The sequence below is a fragment of the Corvus kubaryi genome, unplaced genomic scaffold, assembly GCF_017639235.1.
Source record: "Corvus kubaryi isolate FWS band 111438036 unplaced genomic scaffold, C.kubaryi_AGA036_p1.0 133, whole genome shotgun sequence".
In the NCBI taxonomy this organism is placed as follows: domain Eukaryota; kingdom Metazoa; phylum Chordata; class Aves; order Passeriformes; family Corvidae; genus Corvus; species Corvus kubaryi.
The window spans coordinates 22457029-22482185 of NW_024580667.1; the positions used below are offsets into that span (position 1 = coordinate 22457029).

General features: G+C 37.6%; 1 protein-coding gene across 10 annotated transcripts in view; it reads left to right on the forward strand.

Moving 5' to 3' along the window:
* The window catches only part of ATP11A (ATPase phospholipid transporting 11A), a 122849-nt gene that overhangs the window by 56577 nt on the left and 41115 nt on the right, over positions 1-25157 (forward strand). For 9 of the 10 annotated variants that reach the window (XR_006017823.1, XM_042038824.1, XM_042038872.1 and 6 more), the window contains exons 2-8: positions 3017-3139; positions 15476-15565; positions 16691-16771; positions 18309-18416; positions 21698-21826; positions 22344-22447; positions 25090-25140. Coding sequence is in view for 9 of the 10 variants with exons in the window: in XM_042038824.1 (XP_041894758.1) it covers positions 3017-3139; positions 15476-15565; positions 16691-16771; positions 18309-18416; positions 21698-21826; positions 22344-22447; positions 25090-25140 (686 nt within the window). In the remaining variant the exon portion in view is untranslated. The remainder of the gene's footprint in view (positions 1-3016; positions 3140-15475; positions 15566-16690; positions 16772-18308; positions 18417-21697; positions 21827-22343; positions 22448-25089; positions 25141-25157) is intronic. The other variant, XM_042038813.1, reaches the window with a different exon arrangement.

Genomic DNA, 25157 nt, shown 5'->3' on the forward strand with positions numbered 1-25157 from the left:
TAGTCATCTCTGAACTCAGGCAGGCACTTCACTTATCAGGAGTAACCTTTTTGTTGCGTTTATGTCTGGAATGTCCTTCCTAATGAAAAACTAAAGAATGTTGTACAATTTAATGTATTATACAGGAATGTCTCACATTCCCTTGCATTTCTAGGAGTATTATGTGGTGCAAGTGTCAGTAGGTAATTTGTGTGCATTGTACATTTAGGGCACTGACAAGATAAAAAAGTATTGTGTACCAATAAAATGGTAAAAGATACCATTTGTTATTTGGTTTGTTATTGTCATAGAAGTAAGGTGGAATATGGAAACACTGTTGTGTTCCATTCCTTCCGAAATATTTTGGCTTGCTCAAAGAATGTTACCTGGTCTTCAGAAGTGGGCTGAATGGCACTTTACTTTTTGACAAGTCCCCTTGGTGGTAAGGGAGAAGTTGTCTGACTGGAAAATCAATGCAATTTTTATACCGACCTCTGTCCTAGTTTCCAGTCTGTGCCAGATGTGGCACGGGAGAAATGTGTGTGCACTCCCACTGAGCCGGGGCAGTTACAGGGGTTAGCATAAGCCCTGACTGGGCCATTGGTGAGTCTTACGAGTGGCTTTCATTTTCACCTCCTTTGTCAACAGCTTCATATAATGTATTAAGTGACTCTTTCAAGTTATTGGAAGTTGAATAACACATAAGAAAAATGTGGGGTTTACTTTTGGTTTTAGTTTTATGCCTAGTATTACAGTTTTGTCCTTTGGTATCTTCTGAACATAATGCCTTCATTTTTCTGTCATGTGTAAGAATCAAGTAATGATTTAGGTCCTTTGTGTCCGCTTCTTAGTATCTACTTCTGGGATGATAGAAGTTGCTTTTCCTTAATCCTTCTACTTCGCTTTACATTTTACTTGATGACTTCTACTCAGCTATTTTGTGGTTAATAGTCTGAGTCCAATAGGTTTTCTTTTTATATTTTTTATGTTCTCTCCAACCTCAAGAAAGTCATGCACATCACATAGATAATTATTTTATGAGCTTAACTGCTCCAAATTTGCAGAGTATTGCAAGATTTTATACATCTATTGCAACAATAAATTATGTAGAAAGTGATCTTTGGCTGTGCTGCACTTAAGGCAGTGGAAAATTCATATATATATGAATGATGAAGGAAATGTTAGGGTGAATGTTTTTTAAGTTTAAGAACAAAATTTTATTTTAGACTTACTAGCCAAGTGTGTAGTAGTAAAGTAAATGGACCTATAACTATTGACATCAAGACTAGTTGGAAAAGAAGATACCATGTCTGTATGATTAAATTCTGCTTTTATGTCAAGAACTGCACAGGTACATCCAGCTGCTTTGGGGAATGATGCTTTGGTTGTGTAAACTACCAAAGGCACACTATTTGTTTGGGGTTAGTTTGCTCAAGTCTGACAGTTTACCCATAGAGACAGACAATCAACCACCAGTGCCCAAGAGCACTTTCAGGACATATTTAATGTACTAAATAAATGTAGCTGTTGAAGATGCAGAAAAGAAGCTTCCCTCCAATATGCTTAATGAAAGTATGTGTAAATGAATCATTGTGACATAAAGCAGAGGTTTTGAGTTTAAATTATGACATATTTAAATTACCTCAGTTTTGACCATACGATGATGTTAAAGTTACTGATGCCTGGGCTTCTCCAAGCATTTGGAATGTGTTCTGTGCTTCAAAGCTGTTTTTCATAAGGTAGGTGTGAATTAGACAATTGACCAAGGGATGGTCATTTTATAATCTGTGTCCCCCCAAAAAATTAATTTTTAAAATTTAAAAAATTGGTTATCTTGGTTTTGTGTAAATACTTTCCTGTTGCGTTGCTTGGTTTGGTTTAGCAAGCGGCAGCCCTCTCGGAAAGCACTGCGAGGCCGCTTAGGATAGAGTGGCAATTCCACTCTCCCGTAGTCCTTCCGGACAGCCCTGCGTACCTGCTCCCGCTAGCTGTCGGCTCCGCAGCACGGTGACAGTACAGGAGGCGAGAAGGGTCCCTCCATGTGCACCTCAGAGGAACCTTTATTACAGGGCGACAAGCTGGTTCCCACAGGCAGAGAGAACCACGCGGCCCAGGAGCTTGGGGATTTATATAGGGACGAGGGAGGCGGGGAAAGCACATGGATGAATGATCTCAGGGTGCAGGGGTGGTACATGGGTGGAGTTGGGGTACTGGAACCAATGGGGAGAACCAGAGGGCGTGGCCAGGGCTAGGGGAGGGGGAAGGGTGGGGACAATGTGGAAGGCCTGCATTTAATAAGAAAAGCAGTGGGGGGAATGCAGCGTTACACTTTTATGCAGTGATTTGTACTTTTTTACAGTTAATAGAACACAGAAGTACTGATTTTGGGGAAGCTATAGGTGTGGTGGAGTTTGATGATGTGAATGTGATCATTTGGCACACCTAGGTTTTTTTTTCTACAGCTTTCATAGAAGAGCAAGTGCTCTGAGATGACAAGCTGTGGTCTTTCCTGGCAGCTTAAGAGTCTCTAAGCTTGTTCATGTGTGGGGAAATGATTACTACTAGTATTTCAGGAGAACAGAGTTTCACTTTACTGCAAATAAAATACCAAGTTATGGGCAGCTAGTTTCAAAATGTAAAGTATTTGTCATACATAAAAATATTTTAATTAGCACAGATTTTCTTAGTGGTAAAATTAGTAACAAACATAAATACTTACTAAATATGTAATTTGAGTGAGAATCCTAAACCATTTGTCCTTTTTTCAGTTATAAATGAAAAAGTCGGAATAGTGATTTTCATGGATGCTCTTTCATTGTGCTGTGGGAAAGTGCAGTGCAGTTAAGGCAATTTTGACATTTGACTTGGCTTTAGGTGTTTTGGTGGTCTTGAGCTGGTACAGAAAAGTGTGAGGGGTCATGTGCTGGTGGCTGTGTATGTGTTGATGGTCAGGCATGTGATTAGTTAATTCAGTGTGTGACTCGTTACTGCAGAAATATAGACTGAACTGACACAGTAACTCTTTTTTCCCCCGTAGTGTGCTGGAGAAGAGAATTGGGTGGACAGTCGGACTATTTATGTTGGGCATCATGAACCACCTCCAGGTGCTGAAGCGTACATTCCACAGAGATTTCCAGATAATAGAATAGTCTCATCAAAGGTACCAATATTTTCTTTCATTCATTTAGATAAATCAGCTGAAGTTACTTTGTGTTTATTTATTTACTTCAAGATTTTTTCCTAGTCTTCCTGTATATTTTTCCTTTCCACAACCAGCAAAGTTAAAGTGAAGATATCTCAGACTTCTTCTAGGGAGACTAATTGCTAAGTTGTCTCTAAAATGAACAGAAATAAAATAATTTCTCCCATGTTTACTGCAGTACATATTATAGTACACTCTTTGAGTAATAATGAGCTTTTCCACAAAGAAGAAAGCAATTTTCATTTGAGGCAGTCCTGGAGTAAATAAAATCTTCCTGAAGAAAGACTGCATCCTTTGTACTCAAAAGCAATACCTCAAAGTACTAGAAATAATTTAGTTTGTTGAGCACTTAGATTCATTATACTCTCTCCACCACAACAGTGTCTTTCCTTTCAAAAGCTCATACTGTTTCTGTGGGGTTTTGTCAGTAGTCTTTGTTATTCACGTGCAAGTGAATCATAGTCTTGGTAGTGTGATACATTTGTGCTCTTTAGAAACCTTCCTGTTGTCCCTCACTTCAGTTAGTAAGTTTGAACTTCCATAAGCTCCAGCAGCTTTTTGTGAGCAGTTGGGATGTTGGTACTTTCCAGCTGGCTTGCTTTAGCCAAAGGTTTACACTGCAGTGGCATAGAAATTTGAATGCTTGCAGGTGATGTATGGCTAACAACTCAAGAACTCCCAAGTTTGTAATGTGCTTAGATTTTAATCCTCATGAGCTCACACCTTCAGCCAATTATGAAATAATCAATTCAAAATAATATGTCCTCTACTGAGAATTTCTTTTTGAATAGCGTCTCAAATCCCCAGCTGTTTTAAGAACCTTGGTAGCGTTGTGATCTCAAGGAACTGAGGTGTTACCCTCATTGACCTGAACTTGCCATCCATTAACATAATGAAAGCCATTTCTCATGTGAGATTTTGTATTTAATACCTTCTTCCCATACTTCATTCAAAGACAGTGTATTAAGCTTTATTTAGGCATCTTTAATTAGATTGAATGTTCAAAAGTTAAGACAGATGAAGTGCATATGAAGTACAGTCAAACTGGTACAGTGGGAAATCTTGTGCTCTACACATTGATTTGTATTGCCTTTTGAGTTATAGAAAAGTAAACACACTTAATGAAATCTTTGTACTCCTGTGGCATTTTTCTTATTTTTTTAATCTCATCTGGGGTTTATGTAAATAGGGCCATTGAAGTTACTGATGACAGTTTTCTTGAAATAAAAACATACTGTTCAACTATGCAAGGTGTTTTGATGTCTTTTTGTGATTATGAAGTTAGTGGAAGTTCAAGTTATTTTGCTGTGCAGAGTGAGGTTTTTTTAAAAATATTACTTAAACCTATTTTGAGCTAGGGAATCCCTGCCAGAAATTAATATATATGTGTGACTTCAACCAGTTCAGGATGGAGACTTCACTGTATTTTTATTTGGCTATAAAGCATATTCCATTAAATATTTTAAATGTTAAACTCTTTAGTTGTGAACTGTATCTGTAAATTGCCTTTCATAAACAAAAAGTATTCGTGGAAATATATACATTTATATATACATGATGTTTCTCAGTTTTTCTGTTTATTGACTGTTTATTATTAACTTCTTAAATTAAATTATTCTGTTTATTATTAACTTCTCTCTTTTAAAAAATAAAATGTAGCTTGTCTTTGTGGAAGTAAATACAGTGGTGGTATTTCAGGAGGGAACAGAATTCATGTAAATTCTTCATTATATTGAACAGTTCCTTAGACTGCTGAAAGCTGTTTTAATGACTGTTTTAATGTTGTCTGTATATGACAACTTTCCATGCTGTCCCTTTCAAGTAAACTGTTATTGCCATGCTCCATCCCAAACAGCCTGAATAAAGCACCATTGTGACTTGACTAACACTCATTATGGTTCTGTAAGCTGCTACCTCTTACCATTTCACCTGTCCTTGTCCCGTGCTGGCCTCTGAACCCTCCTGAGGGGGCACCTATTACAGCATAAGGAACATAGACATAAACTTCTTGAAAAATGCTAAAATGTCCAAAATTAAGATGGCAAATCCATAATTGTTATAGTAGAATAAAGGTATGTGCTCGCAAGCACACAGTATAATGTTACCTCAACCGTGAAGGATACTTCCTTCCTCTTTCATCAGCGAGACAGACAGTAACTTTCAGCTGGGCTTTTATAGGTGTTTAGTGCTTATGTAAGAAAGTGTGTGATTGCTCTTCAAGGATGAGCAACTCTAAACTTCCAAGTACAGACTTTACCAATTTAAGACAAAATGAATTTCTAAAAAGGGTAGTTGAAGACCATGAGAAAATGTCATCAATTAGCCTGTCTGTATGCTGCTTTACTAAAAAATGTCATGTCGTAAAGCTGCCCTGAAAAAGACAGCAGCTTGCAGTAATATGAACTGTAGACTTTACTAGTCCTTCCAAAGGTACACTTTACTGTGCTTCACCAGAGGCTTCCTGGTGTCAGCAAGGTAATACTTTGATTCAAGTGCAGAGGGATATTTCGTGTACATTTTAGTGTCACTGTGGAATGTGGTTAATGCTCTGTCTGCTTAATGATACATTCCTGGTTGTGAAAAATGGTGCAGAGACAGACCTTGGCCAGACAAAAGTGTTATATTGTTTTGATGTGTTAATTCAATTATGATATTAACAATATATTGCAAAAGGTGTGTGTTAAAGTAGTAAAAGACAAAAACTCATGTATTTTGGATTGTGCATACATTTCCTTTTACATCCTAGAGACACTGACCTTTGTAGCATGAATCGTTTTGTTGATCTAACTTTTAGCTACTTCAGCTGCCTTGGGTGTTGGCCTTTGAAGTGGCTGTTATGTGCCCTCTATTGAATTTATCACATGACAGTGCTGCAGGATGGCAAAATATCAGCTGGTAGAAAAACCCCAGTGTTTCAAATGAAAAAGAAATAAAGTAATTGAACTGGTAGGGAGGTGGCTTGCTTTTTGAAAAACAAAATAATATATACACATTTTGATACTATTTACTTTTTGGTAGAACTTAGTTTCCTTTTAATCTGTAAGTTAAACTAGTCAGCAATAGCAACTACCAACACTTTGTGAGAAACAACCTTTTTTCCTTCCGAAACAGGATTTTACTTTTTGAAAAACTGATAAATTATAAAATAACTTCTTAGTAGAAAACTTCCTTAAGGTTCAGGCTTCATATCATTGTGCTAGGAATATGATTTTGTATTTAGTAATCTTTAATGGATTTCTCCTCTGTGAATTCCTTCAATACCTTTTAAGCCCATATAAATTCTCAGAATAAAGAGCACTCCAATTGTAGAAATGTTTGCCTGTAGTGGTTTGGTCCAAAATACTCATTACTGTTTATCTGCTGTGAGATAAGAATTAGGAGAAATGCAAAACAGGCACCAAACTTGAAAGAATATAAAGAAGTTTATTAACAGACCTAAAAGAAGAAAAAAAATTATACCACCTTCAGAACTCTCCTCCTCCCCCCACCTTCCTCCCTTCTCCCACTGACAATGTGAAAAGACAACCCTTAAGATGTTCAGTCTGTTTACCACTTCCATAATAACCTTGTTCAGTCCATTTAGAAAGAGAAGTCTCTTCTTGCTCATGCTATGAAAACATTATCACAACGAGACAGCCGCCCACTTCCAAATATTGTTCAGTCCATTTAGGAAGAGGAGTCTCTCTGCCTGCGTGTGAGTCCTTTCCCCCGACTTGCAGCTTTTCCCGCAACTGCTTTCGAGGGTCCACTCTTGAAGTTTTTTGGGGTACAATTTTAAGGTTGAGCCGTTCAGAAACAAAAACAGAGGCCCTTCTCCTTCCCTGGGAGCAAAGGGTCTTCATCATCTTCATCGTTAGGACTATCTCTGGGAGCATCTCTAGGAACTGAGGTTTTCTCCTTTCCCATTTGGAGCAAAAGTCCTCATCTGGTTCATCTCTACGGACTGAGGTTTTCTCCTTTCCCGTTTGGAGCAAAAGTCCTCATCTGGTTCATCTCTCCCTGTCCAAACTTCTCATGAAATTACAGCTGCGTCAGCATCTGCCTATCTCAGCGCAGGTGCTTTTGCTCACGAGTTGAACACTCCACCCCCCATATCTTCATGAAATTACAACAGGATACTCTGATATATCATAGCTTCACAACAGAATTTCAGCTTTAAGCATCTCCTCTCTCTCTTCCCTCAGGTTTTCAGCTCTTCACAGCAATAAAAGGGTTAATCTCACCTCGGCCTTGCAGCTTTGCAGCTGGAATGTTGAATTTTTCTTATCGCAGTGGAGAGGGGGGAGAGCCGAGCCGCTCCGGCTGCCCACGGCAAGGCAGTGGGGGGGGTTCCATGGCTGGAACAGGTCCATGGCTTCAGGATGGCCGTGGCCCGGCCCGGCCTGGCCCAGGCAGGGCCTGGCCGGGCCCGCTGGCCCCCACACGGGGCCCGCAGCCACCTGTGCCAGCGCCGGAAACGAGAGAGAGCTTGGAGGGGGAGTTTGCCTATTCTTAAATGTGGATCACAGAGGTGATCACAACTTTAAGTGGCTTAGAGAATTGTCCATATTCAAACTGGCCAGCTGATAGGTTCTATCAGTTCCCAGAGGAAACTGTAAGCACCCCTTAGCAAGGACGTCCCTTCCGGGACTATGCTTGCTAACCTATGACATTGCCAAAAGTAACTGAGCCTTCATTTTAAAGCTTCCTGTTAATTTGAGTTCATATTCCAAACCCTTGAATCTGATAATGACTGTTATCCCCTGTTTATAATCTTGTTTCTGTTGGTGGTCTTCCATCATATTCCTTTCCAGGAGGAATAGCCTTAGCCTGTTCAGTAATGTGTGATTTGTGTGGAAGCTGCTTCATGCCTTTGCTCAGGTTTGGTCTGTACGTTTTCCCAAGCCAGTGGAATCATACACGGATCATTCAGTACATAGCCAACTATGCATTGATGTAGTGGCATGATGATGATTTAAGTTTGTTAGTAATTTAATATTTTTCAATATCCAAATTCCCTTTTCCTGAAGTTAATCAAATACCTTTTTAGAATTGCTATGCTTCAAGGATCTCATTTGTTGACAAAGTAGGGATTTGCATTTCTTGTTCTACCTGAGTTGATGAATTGAAGACTGATTGGATGTCTACATTTCTCCTGAACAGAGGGAAAAATTGTAATGAAAAGAAAATCTTTTTTACGGCAACAACACAGAGTTCATAGGAACATGTTTAATTAGGGCTGCTTATGGCTTTTAGAAAAAAACAAAACCCTAAAGAAAACCCATAAAGAAGGAACCACAGGAAAGAACCAAACATTTCAAAAATTTCTAGATAGGAATAGCCTGTTGAATGAGAGAATTTCCTGTGTGTCAGAGACACCTGGCAAAATTAATTTTAGGCAGGAGAACTGATTTTTTTCTTTTCTTCTCCCCCCATACCACCCATAGAGGAAGTTCCTTTCAGTCTGTGGGTAATCAACACACACACAGTATTTTGCCTTGGTAGTCCTATCCAGCTGCAAACTTCTACTGTCATAGTTTCATAAAGAGAAATTTTACAGCTACAGGGCCCACTTTTGCCTAGGTCACCAACATAACTGGAGACTGGCTTATGCTCCCAGAAGATGATACTGAAGAGTGACTCTTGAATGAAATGCAAGATTGACTCTACAGTGGATGCAGAACTATTACTTGAAGAATTTGCCCTAAAGAGATGTCACTGAAATTAAATTATACATGAAATTACAAAGTGCTCAGTTGTGCTGTAGCTTTATTTCCTGTTCTTCCTATAGAAAAGCAGTAACGTGAACTTAGATGGGAGAACAGTACCACTGTTTGTAATGCTGTATGCTAATTCATGGATCAGAAGTGATCCTGGTTTTGTTGCACAAATAATGCAGTCTTCTGTTGTCTGCCTGTTTCCTTAGGACTTTTCATCAAATACTGATCCAAACACTGATTTCTGTGATAGTGGCCTGAGACAATAATGCTGTGAGTTGAGAATCCTATACATTGCCAGGGAAACCTTAGCTACCTTCAGTGCTAATCTCATTGAGATGACTCAAGTAATTGCAGTGACTTAATAGTTAAATAAAGTTAAGCAATTCTGACATGTTTCAGCAGATGATGTTGAAATATTCCTTTCTTTCAGCAGAAATTCATGCCCTTGTGCTGTACCTCTTCCCTGCAGCACTCGCTCATAGTGCCATTATAAACACACAAAGACTGGGTGTGCTCTGATTTCTCATTTTGTTGCCACATTTAGCAGAAATGTTAGTACTGAAGCTTAACGAAATACTAAACCACCTCTATCAAGATGAGCCACTTGGAACTCAGCAGACCTAGGCTGTCCCACACTTTTCCAAGGTGGTGCTTCATAACTGGAAGGCTTTGTCTGGCCTCTCTAGGGCTGTGACGTAGCAGTTTAAAGATGAGGAGTTCAAACACAGCCCTAAGCTGTGACATTTGAAAGTCAGAAAAGCATCCAAAGCTCACAGTGGGAAGGGGCAGGGTCATGTGTTTGTGAAGCCGATACGTAATTGTGTAGCATACTCTGGGGGGCAGAGAGGGTGGGTAGACAGAAATGCGCATGGGACAGGGACTAATGCAGGGAGTGTAGTGTTGTGTCTTTTAGTGTGAATGTACTGATCTGCTCTAAAAGCAGCTGTGTCACAGAGCTCTCTATTTCTGCCTGGGTAATCCCCTGACTGCCAGCCACACTGAGGGAAGTGTGGAGGGGGAAGCAGGAGGTCAGATCCGATGCTGCAAGGGCTGCAGAGTCAGGTGTACCCAGCCCTGCCAAAGAGTGAGCAGGGCAGGAGCTGTTAGAGATGAGAAGAGTAAATGGACGTGGTTGGCAGTAAAGCTAAAATGCATCTGAATCATTGGACTCTTGAAGGGGCCAGCTCGGATGGGAGTGCGTGAGTGTGCAGTTCTTCCAGGCATAATGCTACAGTTTCCTTCTGGGGATAACTGCCAGTGCCTAGAGAGAGCAAGGAAAAGCTCTTCTTGGCTCTTGGTGAGCCTGCTCAGTGTGGGATTTCCAGGTCAGAGGCTCTTTGCAACCTCCCTTGTATTCCCAGGAGAAGCCATTTACCCTTCCCATGGCTCAGTCCAGGATTATTAGCAATATTTTATCTTCTGCTGGTACTCCCCCTAACAGACCCTTTTAAGTTTTTTGTATCAGTATGGAGTCTGCATGTAGCAAGAGAGAAGCAGAAGGAAGGAAAACAAGCAGGTCCAAACCTAAACACCAGGGAAGACAGATGCAATTCTTCTCTCTCTACAAGTGAGAACATGAAGCTTGCTTGCTCTCACACACTCTTTCTTCTGTTTTCCTAGTATTCTCTGTGACTTCTGTCTTCAGTCAATCATCTTTGCTGCAAGGTTTTTTTTTTCTTTTTAAGAATTATAATTGGATAATTACAGATGCTGGGGGATATCTTTGTCAGAGGAACTCCTGGAGTTGATAGCCTCTATTTGATAAGACTGAGAGTTGCTGAACAGGGACTACTAAGGATAGACTTGTTTGTAACAGAAATCCTGTTTTATCAGCAACTGTTTTTACAAAATCCTATGCTAACATATGTATGTTTGTTCATCAAATATGCCATTTGATCTAATGTCCCCAAATCAGTTTCATTTTTGCACTTTGTCTGAATGTACTGGTGCTGGTTTTTCACTTGTAAAAGCCCTACATGTAGCAGAGCTTCCACTGATCCCTGTGTTGTGAATGACCTTGTGAGGTGGAGAAACAGGAGTCCCTCCCTCAGTGGAGTGATAAACACTGTGCAGATGGTGCGTATGTTAATACTTTTGTTAAAATATTGTTATCTTTTGTTATCTATTGTGTCTTTCTACATTCGTTTCAAATTGTCATAAATATGGCAAAATACTTTTAAAATATTCCAATTCTACTGAGTAGCATATAAGCACAGAAGTCTGCATTTTTTGCTTTGAGTCAGTCCTGATACTAGTTTAATACACTGAAGAACATAGATGAGTTCTGCTGTAAACTTCCTATATGCTTGTAAGCGAGTCACTTGGGTTAGACAAGGCATACTCTCTACTCAGTTCCTATGATTTCAGATAATTATTGATTTCCTGTTTTTTTCATACCCTCTGCTATAGTTTTCTCTACCCGTTTTCTACTCTATATAGTTAGACAAATTGTGTTTCAAAAAAGTATTATTTTTATAAATAAAACTGCCTTTAAAGAAACCGTGAAACTTTTGATCAGAGCTTTTTCAGCTATTCTACTGAAGAGGGCTACCTATATGTATATAGTATATGTAATATTTATGTTGCTCAAATAACATAATACCGTGTAAGGTGGTATTATATATAAAGTGTTGTGTCCAGTACCTGAAAGGAGACTACAAAAAAAGCTGGAGAGAGACTTTTTACAAGGGCATTAAGTGATAGGAGAAGGGAAAAGGACTTCAAGCTGAAAGAGGGTTGGTTTAGATTTACTTTGAGGATGGTGAGGCACTGGAACCAGTTGTCCAGAGAAGCTGTAGATGCTGCATTTCTGGAAGTGTTCAAGGTCAGTTTGGATGGGGCTTGGAGCAACCTGGTCAAGTGGAAGGTGTCCCTGCGCACAGCAGGGGGGTTGGCACAGGATGCTTGAGAAGATCTTGAACATCTTTTTCCACCCAGACCATTCTATGATATGCACACGTGCCTGCAATCTAGTTCTTAAACTGCAGCTTTAAGAATGCATTGTTTCTTGGTAATTGATAGATAGTACAAAAATGTGTATGTTAAAAAATACTGAAGTCACCATGGACATTTTTTCTATACTACCCTGATTTATTATTCTCAGGATGAATTTTGTTTTGCAGAAGGGATGAAAATCATCATAGGAAGATGTCTACAAACCAGGGATAAACCAATATAGTAGATTTTGTTTTGTAATAGTTTTAAGCATTTACAAGAAACAGTAAAAAAGGTTGAGTGAAAAGAGTGAAATCAGAGTGGGTTAAAAGAGAGGTGGTAACTATTTAAAATAATCTGTAAGAAACTGAAATGTTGACAAAACTCAGTATGAAGTGCCTTTTCTTACAGCTTCAGGTTTTGATGTAAAGTGATTACTAAGAAACTCTCCTTTTTCTTAAGAAAAAATCTGCCTCTTAGGGTAGAAAGAGAAGCTTAAAACATGAGCCAAAATTCTGGCATGCAGATAGCAAATGAAAAGGTCAAAATGCAGTGTCAAGAACAGTGTATTTTACATTTTTGAGTTTGTGTATCTGGCTGCAATGAAGATGTGTTGGATCTGAAAGCAAGATGTTGTCAGTAAAGAGGATGCAAGAATTGGTGAGATGGAGCCAGGGGCACAAGCGGGAATACTATGGATGGGCTCACAAGTGCAGAAATAGACCAGCGCTGCAGGTGCTACTGCAATTATAAATGGGAAGAAAATCTACTTTAATGATGCTGTTTTGACACCAGACTGATCTTACAGATTCTTGCACAGTGTTTCAGATGCATCTGTTGGCACCATGTGTTATTCTCTTGGATGAATCCATAACTACTACTGCTCGGTGTCTGATGTGTTACCTCCCATATGTAAAAAGCACCCAAGCTCTGGCCTCTAATTCTTTTGTAGCATTTGGTAAAGATCAGTTAAGCTGTCCCCAGCTTATATCTAAATACTGTGTAACTGTTTGGATAAACTTATGCCCTTCAAGTGAATTATAGTGGAAAAAAGGTAGTTAAATATAGGTAAACTGCTTTTCAAGAGTTTACAAAGAGCATGACTAGAAATTATCTGAAGAAGAGAGATGATGTTATTAACTCCGAGCACAGTAATCTGATGGATTTAATATCGTCATTTTTAATGACTTTGCTTTAAAAATTTTTGTTTGTTCCTGCCTAGTTACATTAGAGAAATTGCCTTGAATGCAGCAGTCATGAGATAAATATTTTTCTGAATGGCAGGCCCTCCATTGCTTCTCTAGGGAGTGATTATGTTGATTAAACATTACTTGCACATTTGTAGATACTGCTCTGAGCTACTGATGGCTTGGGTAGGGGCAGGTCTGTCTAGACATCTTAGTGTTCTTTCTTGCCTAAGCTGCAAAAATCGTTACTTCTCTGTTTAAGATGAATGGGCAGAATAAAGACATACTTTGTATGCATGAAACTCAGAGTCTCGAAGTGCTAAAAGTCTATCAGATTGAAAATAAATTTTAAGAAGTAGTCTGTGTTAAAAAAGCATCCATTTTAGGAAACACTTCTCAGCCATAAAAGTGATCTGTTCCCATATTATTTGCTTTTATTCAGCTAAGAGAGTTGCTGATCAAAGGTGGAGCTGTGGAAAGACCACAGCTTGGCAGGGAAGGCAGTGAACTAAGGATGGAATGCGAGGAGGATTGGGTACTAAGGGTAAAGGTGAACAACCTTTTTATGGATTGTTGTTTTAATTTATTTACCTGCTTCTTCAATCAGATATTTTAAATATCTAGTCCAACAATAATATGTTGTTATTACATAAGAGATCACGTGATTTGGGGGCTTGTGTAAATCACTGAACTTTTACGGTCAAAACCCCTTTACCATGGAAAAAATACTATTTCTATCAAATTTCTATCAAAAATACTATTTCTATTAAAAGAGCTAAACAGAAAAATGTAAACAAATGTTTTTCACTGAAACCTCTACTGATTTTTCTTTGCAGCAGGCAGAGATTCTTAGAAAATAAATGGATAAAATTAGAAAACAAAGATAACTTACCTGATAAAGTTAATGATGAAAATATGCAATAATTGTTGTCAGATAGAATCTATATGTTCATCTATCATAATAGCAGTTTTGAATGATCAGCATTGTGCAAGGAAAAATAATCAAGTCTAACTTGTTCTCTTTGAAAATTCCAAGTAGCTGTAGGATAATGGGTAGTGCATGCTACATTCCTGTCTGATGAAAAGTGTTCTAATTGCAAGACTAGAACACTTGATTTTCTAGCTGTTGCATGTCTGCCTACCTGAGTTTTGGTTTGCTCACAGGTGATTTAATACTGAACTAGCTATTATGTAGGATAAGTGGTAACTTAGGGCATATTTAGGTTATATACTGATTTTTGGCACACGATAGAAGAAGAATATTTCATTCCTATGTCTTACACATGTTCAGGCTTTAACTCCCAAGAGGTAAAAAGACTGCTCTATATAATAGGGTTTCACGTACATTTAAGGCATATTTCTCAGGGATATTTTTTGTCTTCAGATGTAATAGAAGTGCTTTCCTTCTGGAGCTCTGTCTGTCTTTGCCTTCAGGGCCAAATTCAGAAGATGTCTAGCTCATGGAATTATTTGGTTATCAGCAAGTGTAAGTACAATCTGCCAAGAGGAGACAAGGCACATTTGTAACAGAGCAAATAAATTAGGATAAGCTTCTTAGCCCATCTCGTTTGAAATGAAAGTTTTATTGGAGTTGTCATTTTATTACATGTCAAAGGATAATTTGGATAATAAGATGAAGCAGTGTTAGTTTTCTGAAGCCATTTTTCAAACCTTTTTACACCGTTTTAGCTGACATTTTTTACATGTGTTCCAATAAGCAATCCTTGCAATGTTTTTCTGGAGCTACAGAATGAGCTGTGTAAAGAGAGTGTAGTTGAACCTGCTGCAGAGCAGAGGAAGGGGACTAGATGATGTTAAGGTCCATTATCACTTTTACATGACTTTTTAAATTTGAAGTTTTTGTGTTTTCTGTTTGCAGCTTTATGTACTGTTTCTCATGTCATTTTATAACACTTGTGATAATTTGTGATAATTAGTACAGAAATATGCAGCCACTTACTCACCACTGTAGTTTATCTTGAGGAGTATTTTTGTGTCCCAGCCAAGGAACAGAAGAGGGGCCAACAACTTTCATTTGGTTGTCTTGCTATTACTGTGTATTTAGCTCTGAGTGCCACCTATCTCAAGTCATGAATACAACATGAAAGTGAATTAAAAGTGGTCTTTGAAATTACTAAAATGCTTTTAATAAATTTTAAATTTAAATAAATTTTAAAATGCTTTAAATAAACTATTCCATAACTAACTAACTCTGGACACTAACTCTGGACAAGCATTGTTGCTAGTTAAAAATTATTGCAGTCCCTAGTAGAAAGATTATCACAGGTCAGAACAATGATGCTATTCTGAGAATACATGCTTGTCAATTAAGGTTCAAATTCAGGAAATTATTAAACTAAGTAACCAAAACACGCCTGCTTCTTGTTTAGTTTAATCTTGAAATGTTAGTTATAAAATTGAGTGTGAACAATATTTCCTTCACAAACGCTCATAATCTGTGCATTTGTTTTCAGTACACGTTTTGGAACTTTATACCAAAAAATTTGTTTGAGCAATTCAGAAGAATAGCTAACTTCTATTTTCTCATCATTTTCCTTGTTCAGGTAAGCTACTCCCATTTTCCAGTAAGTTCTGCGCTCTTTCTAAAACAGGGAGAAGTTGAAAAAGATTTTAAAACTTAACTGGTTTTGATGACCATGGATGTAAATGGTTGAGCATAAAAAGCCTTTTACACGGGTGATGTGACAAAAAGGTGTTTCATTTAATTTCCAGGTTGTAAATGTGAACTTAATCTGAAGAGAATTTGACAGCATCTCTAGTTGGATGGCAAAACATGTCTTGATAAAATTGAAAATAATGCCTGTCATTTTTATTTTGTAATAAGCATCCACATCAGTAAAACTGTTACTTTAAATTCTGTTGATGATAAGGTTTTGTTAGTTTTGCAAAAATATGATATTTATAACAAAATAATGTCTTGGCAGCAATTTTCCAGCTGTACTGTCATCAAAGCCTGTGAGAAACTGAAATAATAGGTACTGATACAATGCTTGCTTAGAGAGGTACATAAATACTTGTTTTTTAAATGAGTTCCATGAATAACTAGTGTGCTGCTTTTTAGGTGTCTTAATTCTGAACCTTTCACAATCACTTATTGTGTTAAATAGTAAAAATCTTACTAAGTGAGAAGCAGTATTACTTTGCAGACCAGATTCTGTAGAAAGAAAAGCAGATTCCCAGGACAACTTAGATTTTGTCATTTGCACTCCCTCTGTGAACTCTGCCTCTCTGTTTATATTTGCAGAAGCCCCAGCTCAGTATTTCAGAATTTACTCTTTGCATGCATAAGAACAGCTCCATTGTATAGCATGTAAAGCCAGTGCCATGCTAATTTCTAATGGTGCTCCATAATTTTGCTTCCAAAGCTGCAGCTTTCCAGTCTAATACTTCCTTAAAGTCTTGCAAGCAAATATTTTTACAAGGCATTAACATCTGGATGTTAATGTGATCTAACTACAGTGTTGTATCTTCTTACAGCATCCAATTTTCAAATTTTTGTCAGTATAGTACACATTCTGAAAGTTGTACTGAAGTACTGTTCTTTTCAATTAAAATTCTGTGATGCCTTGTAAGATATTGGTGAAATTACTTGAAAGATCTTACTTGAAAGATTGACTGCTTACATTCACAAAAATATAACCAGAAAATATTTTTTCTTTTTGTTGCAGTTAATTATTGATACACCTACTAGTCCAGTTACAAGTGGACTTCCACTTTTGTTTGTCATCACTGTCACAGCTATCAAACAGGTGAGTAATTTAGTGAGCAAAAGTAAAACTAAAGAGAGCAGTTGAGTCAGTTTGGGTCTGCTGTCCAAGCAATGCCCTCTCCCAGCCTCTTGCCCGCCCCCACCCTGCTGGTCTGGTGTGGGAGAAGGTTGAACAGAATGCCTTGATGCTGACACTCTTCAGTCATAGCCAAAATGCTGGGGTGTAAGCAAGACTGGTTTAGTCCCAAGTACAAAGCACAGCAGCACAGGACTGCTGTGCAGAAAGCTAACTCCACCCCAGATAGACCCAAACCAGGATAATTTCGATTGTCCCTTAATAGATAGCTTAATAGATAACTTACTACCTTCACAGTCTTTATGCTAAATGCAGGCTTTTCCTTCATGAGTCTTCAAAGAAGCCATGGAGAGTTGTGTTTCTCTTTCTTTACAGTGGTAACTATTCATCACTGAGTATATTCTATTGTTAAATTCACTTCTTGTTGAGTAGAAGTTGTGATACGTGCAAGAGCTAGTATTTTAGTGTGGCTTTCCCAGTCTTAAGATTTTAAATGTTACACTTTAAAGTCTTCTGTTAGCAGTGACCAACCAAAGCCTGGGTTATGATGTGCTGTGCCTGGTACTGCAGTTCTGTGTATTTCCTTGATTTTTTCTCTCAATGACTTGGGTAGATTTTGGGACCTGCTCGAGGAGCTGTACCAACCCCTGGAAGTATATTACAGCAAAGTCATAAAGTCTCTCTGAGTTCCCAGATTATTTTTGAGACCATCCAAAGTAGTGATACTTTTGTTCTGCACTGAATTTTCAAATGTGCTCAAAAGAGTTAGATGTAAAAATGCTATGTAAAAATACCACTACAAGTGGTATTTTCCATCTCTTAACCACTGATGACTTTGTCAGTCCCAATCTTTGTCATATGGCAGGACCTTTTTAATGGAAAGTTGCAATTCCCTATCCTTTAGTTTGTCTGCTTGTATAAAACACAAATTCATGGGGTAATTGAGCACGAAAAATAGGGTACTCTGCAAAGTCTCTTGAAACAAAATTCTTCACAACTATATATTGTATATAGGGTTAAAAGGTTTGGCTTAACTGTACGACAGTCATCAAATATGACAACCTTTTGTCATGTCATCTCTTTATCATCTTGCAGGATAAAGTCCCATTCTTCCAAAATATATTTTCTACACTTCTTCCTTCTAGTCAACTGCTTTTATAAGTACTGTGCACTTACTGGAGTCAACAGAGCATAAGCAAGAGATGATCACTTAAATACCAGAAACTCTTCTATGCTTTCTAAACCCCTATTCATCCAAATGTCTTCATTAAAATACATGGTTTTGTTTGACTAATTGTAACCATGAATGCTCTTTTTCATAGATATCCAGCACGACTTTAGTACTGACATGTATCACAATTTCATTTGTTCTAGTGAGAATATTTTTTTCCTTTACGGTGATCAATGATAATTCTTAAAATTTTTCTTGCAAGCTAGAGCTATTCTGTGTCTTTATAGCCAAATGTGCATCACTGCATCATTCCATTTCACTGTTTTCTAGGGTTATGAAGATTGGCTGCGACATAAAGCTGACAATGCAATAAATCAGTGCCCTGTTCATTTCATTCAGCACGGTAAACTGGTTAGAAAGCAAAGCCGAAAATTAAGAGTAAGTAACTTGACAGATTTTGTGAGTCAGACTTTACTTCACCCTTCTTGTACACTTCGCACATAAAACAAGTTATACAGAAATGTAGTGTGATGATGTAGCATTTGTTGCATGTAATGGAGATTAGACCCACAGTATACTAATTTTTAGTTTTATGCCTCTGAATAAAATATTTTTATAAAATTAAACTCCTAGTGAGTTAAACTGTCTAATGAGATTAGATAAATCTCATTTATTATGATGCCTTTTCCTGGTCTTAAAATCAAGAGTCAAACATGGTTAGAAGGGGAAAAGGGATTTTACCTTGGTATTTATTTTAAGGATCCTTAGGTGCACACATCCAGGTCAAATGCACCGGAATGCACCCCGCAAATTCCACCCATAAGATCTGGTGTCACATTATAGGTTTTACTAATTAGCATATCTATCAGAAATTCCCCAATGAGAGGCTTGAATGAGCCCTCCTCCCCAAGGAGCCTTCCCTTGGATGGTTCTATCTTGGTTTACAGAATGTGTTCTGGAGAGGACTTTGGGGTCTGGGGCACACTATCCTCTACCTATGAAGCTTTTAAAATGTTTAGTCTCTCAGCTTGACAAACAAGTCCAAGAATGTAGGCAAAAAGCACTAAGAATACAGAAGTTGTAAAAAAGGTGTAACAGGGGTATAAAAGAAAAGGCAAAAAATCTTCATGGCATCATTATCATAATTCTGAAATTTTATTTTTAGATGTTACTATTGCTGATTTTTATCAGGCTGTTTTGCTTAACTAGAATTAACTAACTCCTTCCATAAATGTTACTTTCGTTTTCAATTCTTTAACTTGGAATTTCTGTCACGAGTTATCCTTTCTCTATTTTCTGTCTACTGTCATTATCACAGAGTCATAGGATGCTTTGGGTTGGAAAGGACCTTAAAGATCATCTAGTTCTAATCCCTATGCCGTGGGCAGGGACACCTTGCAATAGACCAGGTTGTTTAGAGCCTTATTCAACCTGGCCTTGAACACTTTCAGAGATGGGGTATAACTACTATTTTGCACATTATTAATTTATTTAAGCCTGATTGTGACAGTCAGTGCTATGTATACAGATGCATGCATATGTACAGATGCAATGCATTCTAAATATTTTCTCAAAACCCATCAAATCACAATCTCTTCATTGACCTTGTGAAAGCTGCATCATTTCCTTCTTGATATATTTTCAGAAATTAATTTTTGCTGCTTGTTTTTTTTTTTCTTTTATGAGCAGATTAACTTTTTAACATTATTTTCTTTAGAACTCAGAAAATTTGATAGATTTTTTTTTTAATTTTCTTATTTCCAATATGTCTTTTTATGCTCTGCGGGTTTTGGGCATAAGTGCATCAACAGTGTTCACAGCCTTTCTGCTGTGACCTTCCATTTGAGTGTGATAGTTTCTGCCTAGGGCTTCCTGGTAATAAAAAAATTTAGGGCATCACATGCTTGAGAACTCCAGGTGTGTACCTAACCAGTTAAATATTCCAAACAAAAATAGTCAAGTACCATGCAACTGGATTTTGAATTTTAGTGGTTAATCTGTTGCCCATATTTTCTTAATTTCTCCCCTATTTGTTGCTTTTCAGAGTGTGTACATTGGGTGACTAAATTATAGGAGAGACAGACCTTGAAAATACTTTCATGGAAAGGGATATCTAAGTGTATTTGTAAATGGGTGAAATTCTCAGCTCTATATTACATGAGAAAACAGGCTAGGTTGTATAGAGGTCTGCAGCTAAAGCCTGGGGGCATTCAACTAAAGAAGGAAGAATTGCTGAAAGTTGGAGTTCTTTTTCACACAATCAGAGAATGGTTGAGGTTGGCAGGCATCTCTGGAGGTTTCCTGATCCAACCCCCAGCTCCAGCAGGGCCACCAAGAGCTGTTTGCTCAGGACTGTATCTAGAAAGGTTTTAAGTTTCTCCAAGGAGGGAGACTCCACTACCCCCCTTGGGCAACTGTTGCAGTGCTCAGTCACCCACAGGATGAAAACAAGTTGCGGTTTGTGCCCACTGCCTCAGGCCCTTTTACTGGGCACCATCAGAAAGAACCTGTCCCTGTCCCCTTTGCATCCTTAGCTGACATAGTGGCAGATGTTGGAACATCTTTTAAATTTTAATAAGGTGCTATGCGCTAGTACTTTTATTTGTTTTAGGATGAGGAAAATGAGAATTTCTTACCTGATTGTTGCAGGTATGCTTAGAGTTTGCATTCTCCTGTGCCATGTGTACAATCTGCAATTTTTCATTGCTATTGGTTAAGGAAAAAAAGCCTCTTTCATATCTACAATTAGACAAATCTCATTTATTATCTTAATTCTAAAAATTTAATTTTAGATGTTACTATTGCTGATTTTTATCAGACTGTTTTGCTTAACTGGAATTAACTGACTCCTGCCAACTGCTAAGGATAGTGGAATTTTGTTTTATAAGCATATAACAAGAACAATGATTAAGCTGATTCTTATTATAATAAATTATGACATAAAAGTATATTCAACAGATGTTGACCTACATGAACAATTGCAAAAATTGCATATTTTTGATGGGATTTTTATTAAAACCCTGATATTCTTAGAATATAGAGTATGGCTTTGCTGCTTGTTTAACCTCCAGAAATGTAGAAAAAGCCATTTTTCTTGAATGATTTGCAAGAATATTTTGAATTTGTAATTGGCTGGCTGTTCTATTGTGGCATTCTAATGTGCTGTAAAATATTGCCTATGTTTTCATGAATAAAAATTAGTTTGCTTACCTTTAAAATAGGGTAAATGGATAAAAATAGGATGGACTTCTAGTCACAATTCTGCTAAATTATGCTAAAAATGTATCCTGTTTTCATCAGCAGACTTGGAATTGTTGGCTTTTTCACCTACTTGTAATATTTGGATCTAGATGCTTATCCTCATGAGCCAGTGAGAGCAGCTCACATCTCCTGGTGGTTTTGAAACAGTTTTGTTTTATTTAGTCTTAAGGATAATATCTTCCATCTCTCAAATAATGTTGCAAAACTTAATAAGACAGTACTTGCCAGATGGTTATCCTGAGAGGAAAGCCGTAAACAGTAGATCTCTATCATTCTGCAAGGTATAATTCAGTTTTCCAGAGATATTTCTGTAGTTCTTTACTCTTGTGGTAAAATCCTGGTGTAAATAAAAATTGTTGAATTTTCAAAATATTTGTGTTAATCTAGATTTTAGTTTTGAAATCTGAAATTTGGGCTGCTACATACATGCATTTTATTTTCTTGTGTTTTTTCCTTAGGTTGGAGATATTGTAATGGTAAAAGAAGATGAAAAATTCCCATGTGATTTAATATTCCTATCAAGTAGTAGAGGAGATGGAACATGTTTTGTTACAACAACTAGTTTGGATGGTGAATCCAGTCACAAAGTAATTAAATGTTCTATACATTTTTTTTTTTTTAAGGCAAAGTTTGCTTTTAATTGTTGATACGGATCACAATATGGCTTCATGCTTAGATGTGTGAGCAGGTACACTAATTTGTGTGATTTATGTTTCTACCATCTGACTTCATTTCTCTAAAAGTAATACTATTTTATGAAAAATTTTAAGACATTTATTTGTGATTTTGTCTGTGTCCAGTATAGGCATGCAGATTGCAGTGATAATACACTAACCTTTTGTACTTAAATGCTTTCATGGTGACCTGCTTTACGAATACACTGAAAGGTACTTGCACGAAACTGTAGAATCATTTAAAAAAGTGATTGGAAAAGACCATGTAAGAAGATGCCCAGCTAGGAGCATTTTGAGGTGCATCTTATTTGAATTATGAGCTCTTACATAAAAGTTAGTAAATTTCAGGCTGAACTGAAGTATATGTACAGATTAATGTCTTGTGTATCTGTCCTTTTTTATTTTATTTAAATGTTTTTATTTATTCCAGACTTACTATGCTGTTCAAGACACAAAGGCATTTCGCAATGAGCAAGAAATCGATGCACTACATGCTACCATTGAATGTGAACAACCTCAGCCTGACCTTTATAAGTAAGAAAATGATCCTTACCTGTTCAATTTGAGGTACCCTAGCAATAAATCATAAAAATATCCTAATGAAAAGATACTGGCTGCATCTCTCTGGTTAGAGCGAGCCCCACAGTGAGCTTGAAGTCAAGTAGGTCTTCCATCTATACTCCTTTTCTGCAGGTAGTTCCCTAGATGTGCTCTGGGGTAGTGATCTCCAAAGGGGGATGGCACAAAGCAGTCCACTGAGGAATGTGACAAAAATTTTAGAACTTCAGTTTCCTTATTTTTAATATAAAAATAAGAAAGAAATTAAGCTTTACTAATACTTAGTATACTTCTTGATATTGGCACCCATACTCTCTCTCTGTATGTCACATACAGTTTGTGAGGCTCTCCAGAGGAAGAGGGTGTTCCACAATATGGACAAGTTGCCTTTGGCACTCACTCCTTTGCTTTCAGCAAAGTATTGCAGTGTTGCCATTTATGTGTACCCAGTTAAATGGATTTGCAGATTATATTATCTAGTTTTAACTGAAGAAAGACTCACAAAATACTGAAGTGGCTTAAAAGGATTCTTGCAAAGAAATTGCAGATTGAAGGTAATAGTAACATTCTAGCGCAAATGAACAATAAGTAAATGGCAAGCACTTATGCTCCTGGTAGAGAAATTCATCAGTCATATTACAAAGTAAAGCCACTGTCAATCTAATCAGATCTGACAGGACGTTAGCCAGAAAAAATTTAAATTGGCAAGACTCTTTTAAATACAGATTTGCATCTGCTGTTGTTAACGACAAACCTCACACCACAGGCTTTGAAATACTAACTAATGACAGCATGAAGCCATCACGATTAGCAAAACACTTTAATGCAGAACATGAAGAAAAATGTCTAAAGTTGTATAAAGTCTTACAGTACTCAATATTTTACAAAAGAACTGTACACAATTCCACTAAACCTAATGATAAATCTTGAGAAGCTTCTTTTGAGGTTTCTGTCTTAATAGTAATACAAGAAGTCCTATGCCATTGAGAACAATTGTTTTTTCTGCCACAGTAAAAAATAGCTGAAATAAGACACAGAAAACAATGTGATGTCAAGCTAAAATGCACTCTTTTGACAGCAAATACTGTTGGAAGATGCAGAAAAAACATCGCTTATTTCTGAGGTTTGAAGGCATCTCTTTTCCCCAATCTTAGTGATTAAGAAGTTGGTTTAGAAATCTGCGTGAGAACAGGTTCTTTAGAATATTGAGTCCATCACTCGTTTGATCCTTTCTTTAAATACTTGGCTCTCAAAGTGAATGGCTGGAAGTTGAAACTCATTACAGATGGTGAAATTCTTTGGGACAGCTGTTGACTCACAAATAGTGAAAATGCTTATTGGTAGTCAGCTTGCATCTCTGCTAATTTTTTACTTGAAACTTTGCCTCTCAACAAAACACAGTGGTGAATCTTTTTTCCAAAGGCACGTGGTTATTTTGTATCATGCTGCATCATAACCAACTGTACATTATTGTCTTCAAATGTGGCCCTACCATGTTGTATATTCTCTAAGCAGACAGGTTTCCACTCCTCTGAGCCTCAGAGGTTCCCTTTTGGGGTAACAGGCCCACCAGCTCCCCACAGTTTCCTCTACCATTGAAAACACTAATGTCCACCTTAATCCCCTTTGCATTAGCGTATCCACTTGGACAGAAGTATTGCAAATACAGGGTACTCAGCCTGGCTGAAATGAAGTCAGTTCTCTTCATAGCAGCCAGTGTGGTGTAGTGTTGTTCCTCTGAGACTAAAACAGTGTTATGTTAATTGCACACCACGGTTTTAGCTATTGTTGCCAAATTTTTACACAGTGTCAAACTTCTTGTTCCTCATTTTGCCCCTCCAGCAAATAGGCTGGAGGTGGGCAAGAGGCTGAGGATGGACACAGCCAGAATGGCTGACCTCAGTTGACTAGGGGGATGTTCTGTGCCATATAGTGTCATGCTCAGCAATAAAACCAGAGGGCAGTCGTCCAAAGCAGCTGTTGCTTGGAGACTGGCTGGACATCCTCAGGCTCATGGGAGGTGGTGAGTGGTTGCCATTGTGTCACTTGGTTTTTTCCCTTCATGTATTGAATTGTTAAGATCTTGCTTTTGTTCTTCCAGCGCTCTTCCCTATCCTGCTGGGGAGGGAACGAGCGAGAGGCTGATGGGTGCTTAGCTGCTATCCAGGGTCAAGCCACCACATACAGATAAAATGTACTTACAGATATTCAGAAGGAGAATTACTTACTAGCTCTATGCTTTGGTTTGCTTTGGTTTTAATTCAGTTGTGGGCTTTAGATGTTGTAAAAGATAGTAATTACGCTGACTTATCTTAGGCAGTTTACGGAATAAGACTTATTTCTTGCTCATGGATCTACTTAGAAGATTTATCCCTAAATTTATAATTTCTTACATCTCTTTATATGCAAAATTTATATCAAGTTACCATTCTTTGTATTTTTGTATTTACATGTTTTAAGTATGTATCTATATGTATCTCTTACGTTCATGTTCATGTTCTGGATAATTGGAGCCTGTTCAGTTGGGAAATGTTCTCTGTGATAAGTACTTCCTAGAAAATATTTCTCAAATAATCTATTAGCAGTACTGTTAAACTACTTGTGTATTTCCCTTTCAGATTTGTTGGTCGAATAAATGTTTACCATGATAGGAATGAGCCTATTGCAAGGTGGGGAAATCTGGAGT